Raw genomic sequence first — 20,145 nt, forward strand, 5'->3', positions numbered from 1 at the left:
CGAGAAGAGCGAGCTAGGGTTGATTTACACATTGTTCCAAATTGTAAAACATTACATTAAAAAAACTATATTATATATATTTTAGTAAAAGTGTCATATGGTTTATTATTTTTGGCTTTAAAAAACTGCAACAGCAATGTGAGAAAATAAATTGTCGTGCAAGAACAAATAAAATCACTTAGAAATATCTATATATATATATATATCATATAACATCTTTACTTCTTGAATAAGTCAGCCAGCTCCGCTTGACTTTTGCCCCGTTGACAAACTGTCTATAGGTATAGTGACATGCCTTTTGGGCAGTGGCCCTCTGATCACCTGCTCAGTCCTGTCTAAATCTGAGAGGAATAATACATTTTTTTGATTGCTCTTGGGGGCCCCCTAGTGGCCACCGGGCACAAAGCAGTGGCTTAGTTCGCTTATGCCTTGGGCCGGCTCTGTTGGGTGGCATATTTATATTATCGCAATGGGGACAAACACATCTTGAGATTTTTTTTCTACTTTTCTAAAATTGTGCTCAACTATTTGATTCATTCTGATGTATTTATTTTTCTGTCTTCGTCTCTGGGCGCAGAACTGGTCATCCCTGCCACAGGAAACGTCTTCTACGCCATGACGTCATCTAGTGTTGACTTCCTGTTGAGAAAGAAAGACAGGAACACTCCTCTGGGCTCGCAGCCGATCAGCACGGAGACGAGCGCCACTTTTCCTCGGATCAAGGCCAAGGGGAGGAGACTGGTCAGGACATTATTTTGACATCAGATTTTCCTCAACCCAACTTTGTCCACAGTGATGGATTCTTTCCTCCTCACAAACAGTAAATGTGGCCTTTTACACACGCCTTCCTCCCATGCTACGACAAAGCTCGTTCTACCAAAACACCCAAAGACGAGGACCAAGTCTTAATCAGCGACTCCAGAGCGGCTTTCGTCAAACATTTCATACCTCCAGCTGCTGCACTGCTGCGTTCACCAGAGCTGTCTGCTGCTGAACAACAGTCTTCTTTTACAAACAGTATGCATCACTAATTTACTCCAAGAGGAAGAGCAATGGAAGCCTTTAACTGAGTGCTTTTGGTGCTGGCTCTCGAGTCCCAGTCAGGTAGCACTTGATGCATTTTCTTTCATTTCAATTTAACAAATAATATCTGTTTTTTAATTGCGTATAGCCACTGGAAAATCCCTCGTGAACTAAGCTTCCAAATGTAAAAAGGTAATTTAACAAGATGCAGTTGAAGGATTTAGGACAGTGTTTTTTTGTTTTGTTTTGGGGTTTTTTTTGGGGGGGGGGCGTAATGAAACGTGAATATCCAGAGCCCGTCAGATCTGGTTCTGTTAAACAGCACATGAGGAAGATCCAAAGATACAGTGCAAGAGCACCATTGTAGCAAAACACTGGAGTTCGTCTAATTGGACATATATGTTTTGTATATATTTATATATTTTGTATGTCTATGTGATGTCAACATTGTGTTTACACTGGTGAGGAGCTCAATGTCCATGTGTCCCAGCTGTCTAATTCATTAAGGAAAAAATGCATCAAATACCTGCAAAATTTCCACTTTAAACAGGACAGCAGGTGTCTACAGACATGTGCAGATACTTAGTTCAACATAAACCTAAAGCTGCATTAATCAGTCTTTTTATACTAATTTGAGTATTATTCTGATTGTGAATGGGGCTGCTTGCATTAACCTAAAAACAATAATTGATTTTGCAGCTCTTCAGAGGTTTTAATTCGTGAAATTTACTTGATGGTCCATTTTCACAGCTGTTATCAACCTGTTTCCAGCAGCAGCTGAACTCAGATAAACCTTATTTATATACACTCTATGAGATAAACCCACCTTATGCTGTCTGCCAGACAGCAACCAGCAGACACACAGCTAGTGGCTCAAAAAACCTATCTGCTAAAATGCCTGATATTTTTCTCAAAAGTTGCTGAAGACCAAACTAGCCCTAAAAGGAGAGTGATATGCACTTATTGAGAAATACTTCCTCTTCAGCTGAATGTGTATTTAGGCAGCTGTTCACTAACACTTTAGCTGTAGCAACTTAATAAACTGTCATACAGCTCGTTCTGGAGTTCTTCTGACCCCTAGTGGCCAAAAGTAGATTATTGCAGCTTTAAACAATTCCCACCTTACAGCACTTTCAAAGCTTTGAGGCTTTGCTTCAGTTTATCACCGCAGTACTAAAACCATAAGGACAAGAGTAAGGAAAAAACACCACCATTATTAGGTTTGAGGTTTCCTCTGTCTCTACTTTTCAACAGAGCATAAGCTAAACTTAATGTATGCAGATTTCTACACCGCTCAGCAGGATACATCTTCACTGCTGTAAACACACAGAACCAAGCCTCTGCTCCAATTTCATGTTTTGAATTAACATGTTAACTTCCATGTAGGTTTAAAAAAAAAACACACAACCTCTTAAAAAAAACAGTCTGGACTTTGATGAAGTCTTGTGACCTCTGGTTGTTCCTGCTCAGCGCTGGTGAAGCCTTTGTGCAGGCTGAGGCACGAGCAGAACAGGACCAGGGAGAGGATTCTGGGTAATAATAGATGATGTGTGCTAGCAACATGCTATGCTACTGATTGTTTTAGTGCCTTTCTCTACAGGATGCTCATTATTTCCCCCCTTGTTTGCATTAGAATGTATACAGTAAACACAGAGGAAACGCAGTCGCCTCTGGTGCTGTGTTTCCTCACATCAGAGCTATTTATGCACTACATACAGGATGTCCTATTTTTGTGGTAATAAATTTACTTTTGTATGAATTTCATTGCTTTTGACTGATGTGCTGTAACCTATTCAACACAGAGATATTTCCCTTGCAGCCGAGTATGCCATAAATATAATTAAAGGTCAGATACACACATTCCTATTTTTCTCATGCATAAACAAAACAAGTTGAATATACATCAAATACAAAAAACACAACTCTGCTTTAGTCTTTTTATTGAGATTCAAGATAGCCAGCATCTTCAAGCAAAATCAAGGAATGCATGTGGAAACGTGATATAACTATTAATTCTAAAAAAAACCGAGTAATGCGTACTGCATATGTCAGAAAAGCACATTAGACATTAATAAACATTCATACCAGTCCAGTTAATAACAAGCACTCATGAAACACAAAGTATTAAAGCATTCCTCACACCTGAAGTGTCTGTAGTTTAATTCTGTCAGTGAAACGCATGCTGAATGTTAAATAGTGCAATTAATCCCACATTGTCCATAAATTTAAAAGTTTAAAGTTTCATAAAAAATCATTTTCATCCAGCAACGCTTCACACGAGTGAGATAACGACACAAACCAGCTTATGTTGATTTAAACAGAAAGAGTCCAAGTTATCAAGCAGCACTTACATACAGTTTGCAACATTTTCAAAAAAAAAAAAAAGCACCCAGCGGTTACAAAGACACTTGAACAGATGCTTTCATATAAAGTGGCACTTTTCAAATGAACACCATATTTCCCATAAAACCCTCTGCTTTATGTCAGATTTGACTACTTGTTCTCCTCCAGCATTGATCTGTATGCATTTAGTTTGAAGAGGAGACTGTAACAGCCCTTAATAGCCCTTGATAGCCCTTGATAATCATTCTGAACAAGTAAATGAACAAGTAAAAAAAAAAAGTGTGCCTTAAAGGCCTCAAAAACATATTTCCTCAATCAGCCTCTTACTGTAAGTAATGGGGGCCCACATGAACACAGTACTCTAGGCCAAAGTTGGATCAGTTTTACATTACATGTCTTTTAGCTGAGGCTTTTGTCCAAAGCGACTTAAAATAAGTGATTCAACCTGAGGGTACTAGCCTTAGACCACAGGAATCAAGTAAGTACATGACTTTAAGAGCCAACTGTAATCGCTAAAGGAGTGATATATGTTAAAGAAGAAAAGAAGAGGAGAAGAGAAAAGAAGAAGAACATTTTTTATACATATATTAGGTTTAAGTTTAAGTTATTAACTTAAGAGATTTCTGTATTGTTGCTCTTCTAACTATATCTTGAAATGGGCAGGAATCGGTAGGAAAATGTGACATCACATACTTAAATGCACCATTCAAGATTTAGCAGCATTTGAATCAGAATCTGCTGAGAGTTGTTGTTTGATAACCGTCAAACAAATGTGATCAAACCAGACCAACACATTAAAAACAATCTTTAGATAATATTTAGAAAAGGGTTTGTTTGTTTACTATTCTTCATGAATATTTAATGTTCTAGAGAAAGGCTGAAACCTGCTGTGGGGAATTTTTGAGAGTAATTACACAAACCTAGCCCACAGGAGTGCTCTCTTAATAATAATGCAAATTATTACAAACAGGCACATTTTGAACAGGCACTGCATTAGTATTTTCTTTTTTTTTTTTTTTTTTACAAATGCCGACCTGTCCAAGAGCAGTAAGTAAGTATACCAGCACTTGAATGTCGCCACAGATACCACGACTCCAGTATACTGAACAAACACAGAGAGCTTCCCCTGGCAGAGATAAGCTTAATTAGCATTGTGTGCACTCGTTTGGCGAAGGCTTGAATTAAACAGACGTTCATTTATATGTAAAAGTCCCACACTCCAGCTGTAAGATTTGGAGCTTAGATTTCAGGAGCTTTAAAGCAACCTATTTAAATTCATTGGCTGGGATGTGTATTGCATCATCCACCTGCTCATGAGTCCTCATATACCCACACATGCAGAATTCTCAAAACACATTAATTAAAAAAAACTCCACAGGGAACATCGAAGAAAATGATTGCGATGTCTCAAAACAATCACAAAAAATTGTAGAAAATATAATTAATTTAACCCTCTAGAGTCCATGAAAGCACCGGCACATGACTTCTTCATGACGTGAAGCAACGTCAAGCCTTGCCCTCTAAAGTTTTGGATTGAAACTTCATGCCAGATTTTTTTGGATGATATTCGGCCAAGTAAAACCGGAGATAATGTCAAATATATTTAGGATAAAAATATAGAACTACAGTTATCCTCATTTTACCTGTTACATGTAATATTTGCAACCTGTATTCATAATTGCAACATTTAAAATTCTGTGTATTGAAATAGTTTTCAAGATCAGATTTTATGTTTTCCTTTGTTTCTTTTGGGTTCAACAAGTCAAAGTTAAACATTAATTATCAGGACATATAGGTGAGGTAACGCTGCAAAAACTGATACCAACATGGCATGGTATAGATTTTTTAAAGGACAAAATAGCCCAAGATTTCAGAGGGTTAAGATGCTAAATATGCATGATTTCAGTTCAATTTCAGTATATACATTGGACCAAATATGTGCAAAAAAGTCACATAAATGATGCCAAGTTAAACCATCAGGCTCCAGCAGCGTGTCAGCACTGGATCGTTCCTCCTCCACAAGCCTGACACTCCAGCGCTGCGGTACGGTAAGCCTTCCACACCACCGGGTCCTGCAGACACACCGTTCCACCGCCTCGTTTCTCCTCGGCATGGTTCCGGTTTATGTCTCCCACACAGACCCAGCCTCCTCCAGACCCCGACCCGGCCGCCTTGGGGCTGACGGCCCACTTGGAATGGTCCTGGCTCGTCTTGAAGGTGAACGACTGCCCCGGGTGGATGCTGGTGATGTCCAGAACTTTCCAGCCCTGAGAGCAGTCGGATGGGAGGATGCCTGTGGAGCGGATCCAGAACTGGACCAGGAGGTCTGACTGGAGGCTGGGGGCCACCCAGGAGTGGTACAGGTCTGATGAGACAGGGGAAAATAGATGGAAACATGTTTTTTTAGGGCTGGGACTTTAACGCGTTAATTAAGATAAATTAATTACACAAAAATTAACGCGTTAAAAAAAATTTACGCATTTTAATCGCACTTATTTTTGCACCGCGGAACATTTCTCACTGGATGAGTTTCAGGTGGACCGATTATACTGGAGCACCAACTAGCGTTCATGAGTTCAGACAACAACAAACCACAGTGAACATGAAGGAAGAAGCTGATGAGACGCTTTGGTTGGCCCCGTGGATGATGGGACATTTAGTTACAAAAAACCAACGGATGGAAGCGTCGGTAAAAGCATGGTTGTGTTGCTATGCAACAAGGAATTCACATATCACCGCAGCACATCCAGCCTCAAGTATCACCTCAATGCAAAACATATAGCAGCTAGTGGCTAGTGTGGTAGCTAGCGTGGATTGTGTTTTACTTAAAAAACCAAAGTATTATAGTTTACAGAAGGTCTACCTACCTATAGGCTACCTGAATTTATGAAATATACTACATTTCTAAATAATATGCTATTGCTACACTTAATGGCAAAAACTGCACTGGTCTGTTGGACTTGAACAAAAATAAACAATATTTTTGTTGCTTAAGCTTATGTATTCAGTCATTATTCAATGGTATACTAAAAATCCATGTGAAAAAAATTACTTCTCACTGTTCTTAGGTCAAATATTTATATGCGATTAAAATGCGATTCATTTCGATTAATTAATTACAAAGCCTCTAATTAATTAGATTATTTTTTTAATCGAGTCCCGGCCCTAGTTTTTTTAGTATGTTATTGCATGTAAGCAGTCTGCATTCTGTTACATAATGCTGTCTTAGGAAAGTACAGAGGATTTTTATAACAAATTAAAACTAATCATGCTCACATTGGCCGATTTATACCTGCAAAGAAGCTCAAGGTGAAACCGACACAAGATGAACTATGGCCAGAACAAACTTGAAACTACTTTTTCTTCTATAAAGTCCTACCATTGTCAAAAGAAGCTCCTTTGGCAAAGCTGATGAAGTTGGTGCCCTCCTTTGAGGTCAGAGTCACGCTGCGGTTGGACACAGGTTTGATGTGTGGAGAGATGTGGCCAGACATACTTTTCTTCGCACAGACAGCAGCCAGTGCGGGCACCAGGGCCGCCAAGGACTCGGGCACCTCACAGTCGTACACATTAGGCTGATTGATCTGAAGCTGCTCTCCTGTGGTGCAAAACAAATTAGATTTAAGGCAAACGCTGCTAACGGCACTCCAGAATCACTTTACTCGTTAAGTACAGTAAATGAATAGCACTGTCTTGGTGACTTTGGTGCAGAGGCATATCAATAATTTGCACAGCAACAGATGAAGGAGGGACGATATAACTATACATAAAGAGTAAGGAGCTCACTCTGCACTGCAATGAGGGAAATGAAAGGATATATCATTGGAGTTCTTCTGTTTTGTGTTATTTTTCTCTCTTTTTTCCTACCTTCATTTATCTACTTTTTTGACACTTAAAGTGTACTATAATATGCAAATTGTTCCTTTATTGGCCTATTTTGGCCAATAAACCAAAGCACACTTGTTATTGTCAGTAACTGCAGTGTAACACTTCACTGTCATCATTCTAACCTGAACACATTATGTCTTTCAAGAAGCTCTATAAACTGACAATTACTTTCATTATTGATTAACCACTCCATTATTTTATGCTTAGCTGTGTACTCATTAGGGCTATAAGATACCAGTTAATAGTGTAAAATGAACTTGTCAGAGTCCACGGTAACATCTTAAAATGATCATTTACATGATTTTTAGTGATTATTATTCATGCACAACATTCAAGGACTAATCTTAATGGTTTCAGTGATCCCCTGAGTTTTAATCTCTCACCAACATGAGTTTGATATTTTAGGATTTGAGTGAAGTATTTCCACAACTTTGGGGTTGATTGCCACAAAATGTGGTACAGACATTCATGCCCCCCTGAGGATTAACAATAATAGACTTGGCAGGATTACAGTATTACTAGTATTACAGTGTACCGGGGTATTTAGAAATCCAGACGGTATGATTTTCAATATTGTGAAAAAATGCTGCTCTTTCAGTTGATATAAACCGGGAGTCCTGCAGCTTTTTTGATGTGTAATTCAAAGCAGCCACCACTAGAGGTCAGTCTATCTCTGGGCAGTTTAGGTGAAAAACATGGTGACTTACATGACTTGTAAAACTAAAATGACTCTGTCCCTGAAACAAATGAAACATTATCTACCAAACATCAGCATCTACAGGTGCATCTCAATAAATTAGAATATGATGGAAAAGTCAATTTCCAGTAGTTCAAGTCAAACAGCCCCAAACAAGTATTGAGTCATATAGATGGACATACTTTTCAGAGGCTAACATTTACATATTACACATATATTAAACCGTCTTTTGTAATATTAATATTTTTTTGAGAGACTGAATTTTAAGTCTTCATTAAATGTAAGCCATAATCATTATAATTAGAAGAAATTAAATAAATTAAGACATGAAATGTTTCATTCTGTGTAATGGGTCAATATAATGTGTTATTTCCACTTTTTGAATTGAATTTCTGACATAAATAAACTTTTCTAACTACTATTCTAATTATTGAGATGCACCTGTACAGCCACAGAGTCACTCGCTTGGCTCTAATACTTTTCATCAATAATTAAAATTGTCAATTAAATTTATATTAATTGACAAATGGGTTAATCAGCTTATTCTTTCACTACTAACTTGATGCCTTAAACATAAGTAGTCGTGCTAATCATATCAGTATTTTTGGCAAATTAAAACATAAACAAGGAAATATTTCTGAAAAATAAATGCTAGACTTCACATATTAAACAGGCAGTATTTATGAATTTCGTAAAAATTATTTAGTGTCAAATCTCATTTTCCCTCATTAACGTGCAAATTAATGCCACAGGGTGCTCCGAAATGAAACGTGGCACCTTCAGCTGTTTGACAAAGTGTTTATCCGCCACGTATCCACGTCACCTGGACACCATCACACTCTCAGCATCCCAGCTGGAGAGGCGAGAATCTGATGGAGCAAAAGCATGCCGCAGTGTGAGGGCCGATATCTCTATGGTAACACACCTCAATCTAATTACATTACCCCAGGCACTGCCATAGCAACTGTGCCAACTTCTGAGTCTGCCAGGGAACGGCACAGGGGGCACGGTGACACGACGGTGACACCTGTTTACGCTGATTATCTGGGATCTGCATTACCTTGTTGTTGCTGTTGTGTCAATACCTGACTGGATTATTAAGTACTGGGGGATAAGAACAATAATAACTGAAGAAATCCCTTTCAAGATGAGACAGAATGACAAATAGTAAGGCTTTCCAAATTATTATATTCTTTACAAAAGCCTTAGAAACAGCAGCAACACCCTCATGGGAAGCTAACCTCTACTGAAACCTGTTTTAATGAAGCAGCTTTAAGCAGTTCTCCAATCAATAGCAGGGGAGCTCTGAGATATATTATATGTCATTATAGGTTGAATAGACTTTGTCTTCAGTGAATGACTGCCATTATATCGCCAGGGGATTGCATGATTGGCTGATATGATAACTTGTAATTGAAATTTTAATAAAAAGGCAGAAGCGATCAGCAAACCAACACATCAGACTAATCTTATTTGTAGTCTTGTAGACTTTGTTTACAGCATTTTATAAGCTACAACAACTGGAATTTGGATCCATTTAGCAAAAAAAAAGACCTTTTTCACCCTACAGATCTGAGTTTTAAAAATAATTTGGTAACACTTTACAATAACCAACTAAGTGATGTTTATAGATTTTATATTATTAATATAATATAATATTATTATTATATTATTTATAGCTCAATTATTAACCATTTACAAAGTGTTATACATATTTAATCTTTAAATGTTTTCAACCAATTTCCTAAAGGTATATGAATCATTTCAAAATCATTAACATACTTAATATGGTGTTAAAAATGTTAAAATGAGTGCAACTAAAACTATTAATATACTATTAATTATAATTTAATTGTTTGTTAATGATAAAGTAACTATAAGCTTACATTAATATACCATCTATTTGTCATTTATAAATTATGTAGTTAGTTAAACATTAATAAATTATGTATTTACCATTCTAAATGGCTTATATACAGTTTATAAATGATGATTAAACATCACTAAACTGTTCTGTTTACCATTTATAAATGATGGTTATTGTAAAGTGTTACCAAAAATTGTTTCTCAATTAAAGCACAATTATTCATTAATGTATGAAAGCTGACAGAAAACAGAGGATGTTTTTACCTCCTAGCTCTAAGACGGTAACTGTCATCATCATCATCATCATCATCATCCATTTGAACATCATCATCTCACGTGCGTTTTTATAACAGCCCTGCCTGTGCTTTACAGCCACACGGCAGGACTCCAGTCTTACCGATGGTCTGGAAGCGTTCAAGCGGGTAGGTAACGCAGATGAAGTTTTGTCCGTTGGGCACACCGGTGCTGGGGTAAGAATACTGCCCCGCCTGTCGCACAGGAGGGAACTGAGGGGTGCTGTGAACCAACCAGAAGCCCTGCGTTTTATCCAGAAGGACAACACCTGAGGAGCAGAGATATCAAAAATCAGAGGGACGTCTGGAATGCCCTGCTTAGCCTGCTGCCCCCGCTACTCGGCCCCGGATAAGCGGAGAAAAATGGATGGATGGATGATTAGAGGTGACATGCAAATGAAAAATAACTAATAGGGGTTTTAAAAATGTCAATTCTTAATCTAAAATCAACTGAAAGAAGCTCGGCAGGATCAGCCAAATTGAAAATTAGGCCCATGGGCCTAGTGTAGTTTATTCCAAAAAACAGAATATGTGAATGACAGTTATCAGGTCATAAAGACAATCATCTGTTGATATTTATGAATCAAGACTTCATAGTCTAACAATGGCAAAGTCTTCAGTACTGAAAAAAGTGTTAAAACTGAAAATCTGATTGAATTGTGACCTTAAAATCAAAAGTCTAATTAAGGATTTGGAGAATGATGCCACCTCTGCTAACCATACACTGCAAAAGAGGTGTGACTAAAAACTAGATAAAAACACTAAATCTGAGGGAAATGATCTTGCTGCATGGACAGATAATTTCACTTGACAAGATTTCTTAAATTAAGATTGTTAAATCTAGAAATAAGCATGTTGAACACTTAAAATAAGAAATTAACTCTTAAAACAAAATACATTATCTAACACTTCTAAATCTAAAGGGTTTTTTTTATCTTGGTAAGAAACAAATAATTGTCAGGTCACTCTGCTCTGGCCAGTTCATCGCTGCTTGCAGCTTTAATTTATCTTGTTTTTTACTTTTTTACCCTTTTATTTTATTTTTTATCTCTAACTCTGTTTTTAGATTGAGTTTTTACCACTATTTAAATAATTGCTTTACTGTTTTTAGTACTTTATTGTTTTTATTGTTTTTATTTATAACTATATTTGTTTATGATTTTTATTGTATTTCAACAACTGTACAGCACTTTGGTCAACTGAGGTTGTTTTTAAATGTGCTCTATATATAAACTTTGACTTGTTTTAAGAGTTTATTTCTTATTTTAAGTGTTCAACATGCGTATTTCTAGATTTAATCATCTTAATTTAAGAAATCTTGTCAAGTTAAATTATCTGTCCATGCAGCAAGATAATTTCCCTCAGATTTAGTGTTTTTATCTGGTTTTTAGACACACCTTTTTTGCAGTGTACTCAACAACTCATTTTTCTAATAAATGTCTACACATGCAGGTAAAGGAAGCTTCCAATTTAAGTTATAATTCTCCGTGGGTTCATCAGTACCAGCGACCCCTTTTCACATTAACATTTGATACATTTTTCTAATAAAAATATTTGTTTTTCTGTACTGTTTTAAATTCTAACAAGTCTCTAACATATCTAGGTGTTTCTTACTTTTGGCAGCTCTTATGGCTCTATTATTTCAAATTATCTTATGTATTTCCCCATACTTCCACACAGGGAGTAATGTTTGGATGTGTGGAGTATGAGGTGTATAATGAAGCCTCTTGCAGCCTATTCAGGCTTTTCATCATCTAATTTCATCGTACTGGAGCTGGACTCCTCTGGTGTGTTCACCTTTTGTGTGCCCCCCTTTGCTTCCACTGTTGTCAACCCATCTGTCACCAAAGTCCTCAGATGGCTTCTGGTCATTGTACAGGATGTATGCTACCTCTGTTTTCTGTGAACAGAAGTGGGTTATTTATTTTTGCTGAAATGAAAAACTGTCACATTTTGGCAGATATAAAACACAAGAAACAGGCACACATACACTCTGACTGAAAAACAAAACAAAAAACCTAACATTTTGAAGTTGAGGTGTACACTTATACATGTAATGTACAAAAAAATGCATCATCTTACTCACAGCTGTTCAGAGAAACAGACCATCTGCATATAAATGAACAAGCAACTTTCAGTTCTCACTCTCAGTTTCTTAATCTGATTTTATAATGTCAAGTGCTTATAGCAGATTTTTTTTAAAGGCTTATCCCCTCATTTAACAATTCTTTCTATAAAATTAGAAGTCTTAATTCTGCAGCAAAACAGAAGCACTCAGACACTAAATTACATCTGCTGACTTCTAGAAGAGCCTATAAGTATTTATGAATCATATTGCATGGGCTTAATATAGTTTTTTTTTACATTGTGAAAAGTGCATGCAAAGAAATCTTATTCAGATAAATAAAGAAATACTAACACAAGAGTTCAAACAGATGTAATACTAATACCAAAACCACATTATTCTAGACTTTGGTCTGTATAAAAGATACTGTTAATTTTAGAATAAATTAATTAACTAGAGAGGAGATGAAGAATCTTTCATTTCAAACACATAACCTTGGGCTGGGCGATATGGACCAAAAGTCATATCCCGATATATTTAGGCTGAATATTGACATACGATATATATCCCGATATTTTTATCGCAAAATGAGAGCAAATTTGACATGTCATATTTGGCTTTGACTTTGACTGAACAAGTAGTTTTATTGAAACCGTTTATTCAAGTCAACATAAATACTGTATAACAACTGGAGTACCTTTTTTTAAATCAAAGCTCCATAAAGTGCAAAAAAAATATCTTAAATAAAAGCCGCAGCTTGCATGGAGCAAGGATCACAGTGCCAATTTGAACTATATCGATATATGCGATATGGTCTAATTCCATTTCACATTAAAAAATATATCGAAATATCTTTTATATCGATATATATCGCCTAGCCCTAGCATAACTGGATAAATCAGTATTTTTAAAGGATATCATTTGCATTTTCTGAGAATTTTTAACATGTGTGTGACTTTGTTGTGCATGCATAATAAGGAACTGAAAATTATATAACTGCATCACAGGTTAAAGGAGCCTGACTCCAAAAAACAAACTCCAACTCTGCCTCTCACTATGTTTAGACTCAGTTTTTGTTCCCTTATTGTTATTACAGACAAAAAAGACGCCTGATGGAAGCAGACCTTTCCTTGTGCGTACAGCTGTCCCACCGTCCGGCCCAGAGCTGCCGTGGTGTCGTTCACTGTCCCCTTCCCATTAGTCCATCCTTCACTCCCTTTGTCCAGCAGTAAATACATCTCACCCTGATGGGGGGATTTTTCACCGTGTTCTTTAGGCAGCTTGTACATATAAAACCTAACACAGAGAAAGACATTTGCCCAGTAAATGAAACAGCTTAACACTAAACTGATTTGCAAATGATTGCCACAACTTTCTAGTTCTTCACAGGATTAAAATAAAAACCTAAAGTGTATTTTTTAAATCTTGTTTTTGTCCAGGGCATGTTATCAATGTATTACCAATCAACAGCATTCCCTTGGTCGTTGTAGCAGGTGATTGGTGAGCTATCGCCTTCTAGTGGCACACAGAAGATCAGCAGGGACAGGAACAAAAACATCTAAGAAGAAGAAGTTCAAGAAGTTCAATATACTTCAATAGACTTCAATATAAAAACCATGACAGGAAAATACACAGATAGGTGACAAATTAAAGGAAATAGGAAACGTCTCCGTATTGACTCCTTCATTGAGATCAGGATCTCTTTTGCGAGAAAGACCTAAGTACAGTAAATTAGAGCTGCAACAATAATTTGATTAATCAAACAATAATCGATTATTAAATTAATCGTCAACTATTTTAAGCCGTTTTTTAAAGACAATAAGTCCAAATTCTCTGATTTCAGCTTCTTCAATGTGAATATTTCTGGTTTCTTTGTTCCTTTATGACAATAAACTGAAAAAACAAGAGATTTGAGGACGTCATCTTGTGGTTTGGAAACACTGATTGATATTTTTCAACATTTTATTGACCTAACAACTAATCAATAAATTGTTTAAATAATCGACAAATTAATCGATAATGAAAATAATCGTTAGTTGCAGCCCGACAGTAAATAGGAAGAAACCAAACTTAAAACTAGTTGTTAGTTGTTGTTGTTTTTGAAGTTGAATTTTCAAAATATTCATGGGTTGAGATCGAGTGGCTGTAAAAGGCTGTGGCATTTTATTACAAAAATGTTCATACTTTTAAAACCAGTCAGCACTGGTTTACGTCAACATTTGTTTTGATATGTTTCCCTTGTCTTTTATTTATTTATTCCCCATAATTTTCACTCTCCTGTCTAAAATATATATGTTTTACAGTTTCAGGGGTATTGCGTTAAAAAAACCCTATTGTAAATAACCTGATAACTGAGTTCTTCGTTGCTGTACATTTTTTTCTAAAGGACTTTTCTTTTCCACACCTGATGACAAAAAATCAAACAGAATACTGATATATTGAATTATCCAGTCAATGGTGGAAGAATTACTCAGAGCTTTTACTTAAAGTGCTAAAGCAACACTACTCTTTTACAAGTAAGCAAAAATGACCAAAAATACCAAAATGACTCCATTTCAGGATAATACACAACGCTGCAGTTACATTATTATTATTATTATTATTGATGCATTAATGTTTAATCATCACTTTGTGGTTGCTGCTGGTAAGGGTCAAACAACTTTAAATACCACTGAAAAGTTTAATCTCCAATAATACATCTGAACATATTTGTTGACTGTATTCTGCCCTAAAAAAAGTCAAGTAACTACGCAAAGGGAAAAACTGCTTTAAAGTTTTTTAACGTTCTTTAACTGGCCAGCCAAATTGGTTATATGTGGATAAGTGATATGGCACTTATTTCTACATGTATTGATGATGTCATTTTTATGCTAAAAAATCATGACAATTTATTTGAGCTCTGACCCCATAAATGTAGTTATTGCACTCTGGTTTTGCTGTAAAAGGGTTCTAATAGTGATGATAAACAGAGTGCAGTAACTATATGTTGTTGTCTTCTTTCAGCTTTTATATTTTGTTTTCAGTGAATAAACATTTTCAAATTTATTTTCTTATAAGTGTCTTTAAAAATGTTTTTAAACATTTACAACTCTATTCAAAGATTTATGTATTTTAGACTTAATATTATAAATAAATGTTATATTTTAGTCTTGATATCATTTTATCTCACTTTTTTATTTCATCACTAATTTCCCTTTCATATAAACTTATAATTTACATTATTTTTATGTTTTTGTTTTTGTTTTGTTTTTTAAACTGTAATGTTTATTAGGTTTTTTTTTCATGTACACAAGAGACATACACAACAAAAGAAAAAACACTTAACATTAATAAAACAGTATCAACATTCATGGCTGCGGGTATCCATATTCTACAAAATCAGATTCATACAGTTTACAGTTCACATGTCTTTCGTTATGTCATACAGCACCCATTTTTTCCACTTTGAAATAGAAACATCTTCCTTCAGTCGAAGTTGGTAGGTCATTTTTTCCATACAGTATATTTCTCTTACAATCCCTAGCCATTGTTCTATGGTAGGAGATTCAGTCTTGTACCAGTTCCTTGTTATTGTCTTCTTGGTCGCAATCAGCAGTATCTTGACTATATAACTATCATTACCAGTTACACTTTCAGTTACATTTCCAAGGTACATAATTTTACTTTCATTTGGTATTTCATACCCGAATATATCTTTAATTATGGCACCGACACCATCCCAAAAGAAGCGCAGCCTGGGGCACATCCAGAAAATATGTGCATGGTTAGCTTCCTTGCTCCCACATGCCCACCAACATAGTTGTTCTGTAGCACTTTGTCTACTTTTAATCTTGGGTGTGATAAAGAAACGGGTCAAATTTTTCCACCCAAATTCCCTCCACGTTTGTGAACTTGTAGTCGAGTGTGGTTTCACACATATCAAGCCATTTCTCAGGGGTGATGTCGATGCCCAGCTCCTTCTCCCATCTAGCCCTAATGTAATCAGTTGAAGCACCCGTACAATCTCTAAGGTTTTGATACAGTACAGATACCACCTTGATTTTTGACCCATTATACACTCGCATTAGTACATCTATCACTCCGTTTAATATTTTTGAGCTCCCTTTTTCCTTTATGAAATAATCCCTTAGCTGTAAGTATCTAAATTTTCATCATTTTTTAACCCATATGTTTCCCTAAGGTCCTGAAAAGACATTATGTTTCCATTCTTTAATATTGTGCACATGGCAGTGATTCCCTTCCTCTCCCAATTTCTGAATGTCATGTCATTCAAGTTTGGTTTGAATCTTTCGTCATATGCAATCCAGCTCAACAATCTCACTTCCTGTTCTAATCTATGCCGTTTTATGAAATCAGCCCAGATAGTCAGTGTGTGGGAGGTTATTGGATCTATTGAGCCTTTTAATGTTTTTACTAATGTAATGTTGCCCAAAAGGGATTGTACTGGTATGTTAGTTACCCTCATCTCAATCTCCTTCCACTTGGAGTTTTAGTGCTTGTCACACCACTTAACTATTGGTCCAAGTTGTGCTGCCTCATAATAATCTTTTAAATTTGGGAGTGCCATACCCCCCCGGTTCTTAGCCAATTGTAGCGTGTTATATTTTATTCTTGGTTTTTTACCACCCCAAATGAACCTCGATATCAACTTGTCCCAAATTTTAAATCTTTCCAATGGTATTTTGACAGGGAGGGATTGGAAGAAATACAACAGCCTAGGAAAGATGTTCATTTTAATAATGTCAATTCTTGAACTAAAGTCCAGTGATATAGTCGACCATCTTTCAATATCCCTCTTAATTTGTGTATGAATCTGATCATAATTTATCTTCTGAAGATGGCTTATCTGTTTTGTTAGGGTTAGCCCAAGATATTTTATGTGTTCTGAGTTCCATTTCCATTTATAAGCTCTTGTAATTTCCTGGGAAGGGGTATAATTAAAAGCCAGAATCTGTGTTTTGTTCACGTTTATTTTATATCCTGAGTGGTCTCCAAATATACTTATAAGTTTCATCAAATGTGTTAGGCTTGTATCGGGTCTTTCTAAATATATTATTACGTCGTCTGCAAACAGACTTATTACATGTTTTTGTTCTTTAATATGTATTCCCTTTATTTCCTCACTCTGTCTTATAGCCTGCGCCAAAGGTTCAATGTATAAGGCAAAGAGGAGAGGGGACAGGCAACATCCTTGGCGTGTTCCCCTCTGTAGCTTTATGCTTTTTGTTAGGCTACCATTAATTTTTATTCTAGCTATAGGATTCTGGTAGATTGTATTAATGCATTTAATGGCTTCTTTATTAAACCCAAAACGTTCTAATGTTAAATATAGAAATGTCCAATTTACACTATCAAAAGCCTTTTCGGCGTCAAGACTCAGCAATATAGCCTTAGTTTCTTTCATTTGTATCGAGTTTACTATTTGCAGAGTCCTTCTTATGTTATCTAATGGTTGTCGTCCTGTGATAAATCCAGTTTGGTCCTCGTCAATTAATTCTGTCATGAGAGTCTGATATCTCTTTGCTATAATTGATGTGTATATCTTGTAATCCACATTGAGTACAGAAATGGGTCTGTAGTTGCTACAGTATTCTGCATCTTATCCCTCCTTGGGGATATTATTTTTATGTTTAAATTACTATATATATATCCAAAGCAGACTGTGGGAAGTGCAATTACTGCTTGGTTTTGAGTTAGATTTTGTGTTTTTTTTTTCATTATTCCTCTGAAATGAAGCAAACTTGAAATCTAAAACTTTTTTCACAAGATAAAACAGACATCAAGGGGTTAATTTTTAGTTATACCTCAATTTTGACCAAAAATGTAGTTACTGCAGTTGGACTTTGTAGGGCTGTATTTTGCAGAAGTGAATGTACAAGCAAAGTCCTGGAAAAGTATAATTTCCCCTGAAATGTTGCGAGGCAGGGCCAGTTCTAGGCAGCATATATGAGGGGGCAGACAGAAATGTGAAGGGGGCATCATATGTACACATCATGCTCCAGCTAGGGGTGGGTGATAAATACTACTATAATACTATAAGTAACAAAGTACCAGAGTAACTAGTTTTTGTTTTTTTTTACAAAATCGACATACTATAGTATGACTTTTTTAAAATTTTTTGGATATCCCATAATATGGTGTTTTTCTGACATTGTTTGTCATATAATATTATAACTCTGCACCAACAGAGTATTTTAGCATTTGTTGTCATTTTTGACAAAAAACAACAAAAACAAAAACAAAAAAAACAACGTATGACTTTTTTTATTTATGACCTTTAGTTATGACCTTTTTGAGGGGGTCATTTTTGGACATCAAATAATATGGTGGTTTCCCCTCATTTCTGGCCATATTATGATCTAATATATATCAACAGACTATAATTGACCCATTTGACCTTTTTTTATAGTTGTTGACTATAAATTTTATTTCATACAATTTTTGGACATCCCCAAGTAACTAGATAACAAAAGACTATAATGGGTCCAGTTTAAGCATTTTAGTGATTTTAAAATGTGACCTTTTCTGACAAAAATTAACATATTCAAAAGTGAACTTTTTACCGTTTGAGTAAATGTACGTTGGTTAGTTACATTACACAACTATCTAATCCCGACGGCATATATATATACAGTTCATTAAAAATGAATCCAATCTAAAACTGCCACAAACTTAGTTATCAAAAGCTAAAACTGAACTTAAAGAAGTATAAATCATAGTCATGCTAACTTTAATGTAAGGAGCTACCTTTGAGCTTGTTGCTAACTGTTACAACCACGCAGGTAAAGTAAAGTCAGTCACTAAACGCGCAGACATAGTTTAATTTAGCTACTTCTACTCACCTTTGGCTGTGCGTCTCTTTCCTCATTCATAACCTCAACATATTATTATCTTGTTCTCTGTATGAATGTCAGCTGTAGTTGTCAATCCTCTACATCCTTGTTTGGGTCTGGGACTGGGACGACAACAGCGGGAAGAGTCAGTGACGTCATGCAACCGTTGAACGATAGCTAACCGTGACAGATCTCTTCCAAAACAATCAAAAATACACAACAAACGTAAGGTACGTGGGGATTTTCCCGCAAAATCAGTATAAAATTTACGAAATAACGACTGACAAATAATATGGTTTGACTTTTTGACGTTTAAAAATGCTCAGGAACTTCCTCGCTTCCGGCTTATCCTTCTTTACAAGTCCTAGTATTCAGTCACGTGATGTGTGACGTCATGTGATGGGCGGGGTAAAAAAAAAGGCGCTCACATTACAGTTTTCCTCAGTCGCTTTGGTGCATTTCTCTCATCACCCTTTACATTTGCACAACAGTTAATGCATTTCTCAAAACAATTAGTACAAACTGCAAGTTGGTCACCTGCAGAAGCGTGTCACTTACTCAAAATGGATAGCTCATTCCTCAAAAGCAAGTTTTCATGTCAGTGAAAGTGTCTGTCATCAAGATGAAAAGTCCATGTTTATGAACAAGATAGTCAAATGTCTCTCTCATGTTTTCATTATGACAGTTTTCTCTGCAAATGTTTCAATGCAAAAAAAATCTGATCTTGGTAACATTACCTGAAAATGCTCAAGACAGCACTTTATACTATTTACACAGCTATTTGAAAACTACAGTAAAGTAACACATTACTGTATTTAGTGAGGTAACTGAGCACAACACACTGAATATGTATGTTTCATATTTTTATTGCATATGCTCTTTGCACATGTATACAGCATTGTGCAAAAGGGGGGAAAACCCCTACCCTTTGGGTAGAGCTGTAACACTGTCCAGTGTCACGGTGTTGTAGAAATGGTCCACACTGTGTCCTGCTTGGTTCATATATACTTGTAAAGTGTTTATGGGATTCAGCTCTGAGTGATTGTTGCAACTAATCACACAGCCCTTCTCATCAGTGAAAGCTGAGGTTCAATTCTGGAGACATTTTCAGTAAAAAATAAAGATAAAAAAAATTAT

At 36.0% G+C, this 20,145-nt stretch overlaps 2 protein-coding genes across 3 annotated transcripts in view; one reads left to right on the forward strand and one right to left on the reverse strand.

Annotated features, from left to right (window-relative positions):
• rgl2 (ral guanine nucleotide dissociation stimulator-like 2) overlaps positions 1–3,115 on the forward strand; it is a 41,119-nt gene extending 38,004 nt beyond the window's left edge. For both annotated transcript variants that reach the window (XM_059339007.1, XM_059339008.1), the window contains exon 20: positions 578–3,115. In XM_059339007.1, coding sequence (XP_059194990.1) covers positions 578–759 — 182 coding nt within the window. In that variant the 3' untranslated portion in view covers positions 760–3,115. The remainder of the gene's footprint in view (positions 1–577) is intronic.
• On the reverse strand, positions 2,947–19,121 carry dnase2 (deoxyribonuclease II, lysosomal). Its single transcript, XM_059339009.1, has 7 exons — positions 19,018–19,121; positions 13,636–13,733; positions 13,300–13,471; positions 11,908–12,010; positions 10,215–10,379; positions 6,746–6,964; positions 2,947–5,731 (listed from the first exon to the last, which is right to left on the reverse strand). Exons 1-7 carry the CDS (start codon positions 19,045–19,047, stop codon positions 5,361–5,363), a joined length of 1,158 nt encoding a protein of 385 aa, XP_059194992.1. The 5' UTR covers positions 19,048–19,121; the 3' UTR covers positions 2,947–5,360.
• Positions 19,122–20,145: the final 1,024 nt, after the last annotated feature.

This window comes from Centropristis striata, chromosome 8 (assembly GCF_030273125.1).
Source record: "Centropristis striata isolate RG_2023a ecotype Rhode Island chromosome 8, C.striata_1.0, whole genome shotgun sequence".
Lineage (NCBI taxonomy): Eukaryota > Metazoa > Chordata > Actinopteri > Perciformes > Serranidae > Centropristis > Centropristis striata.

Excerpts from the sequence above, each read along its gene's own strand:
- dnase2 (XM_059339009.1), bottom strand. The coding sequence starts at position 19,047 with ATGAATGAGGAAAGAGACGCACAGCCAAAG. Across the intron at positions 6,965-10,214 it reads TGAACGCTTCCAGACCATCG|GAGAGCAGCTTCAGATCAAT; the intron begins GTAAGACTGGAG and ends TTTGCACCACAG. Across the intron at positions 5,732-6,745 it reads AGGAGCTTCTTTTGACAATG|ACCTGTACCACTCCTGGGTG; the intron begins GTAGGACTTTAT and ends CTGTCTCATCAG.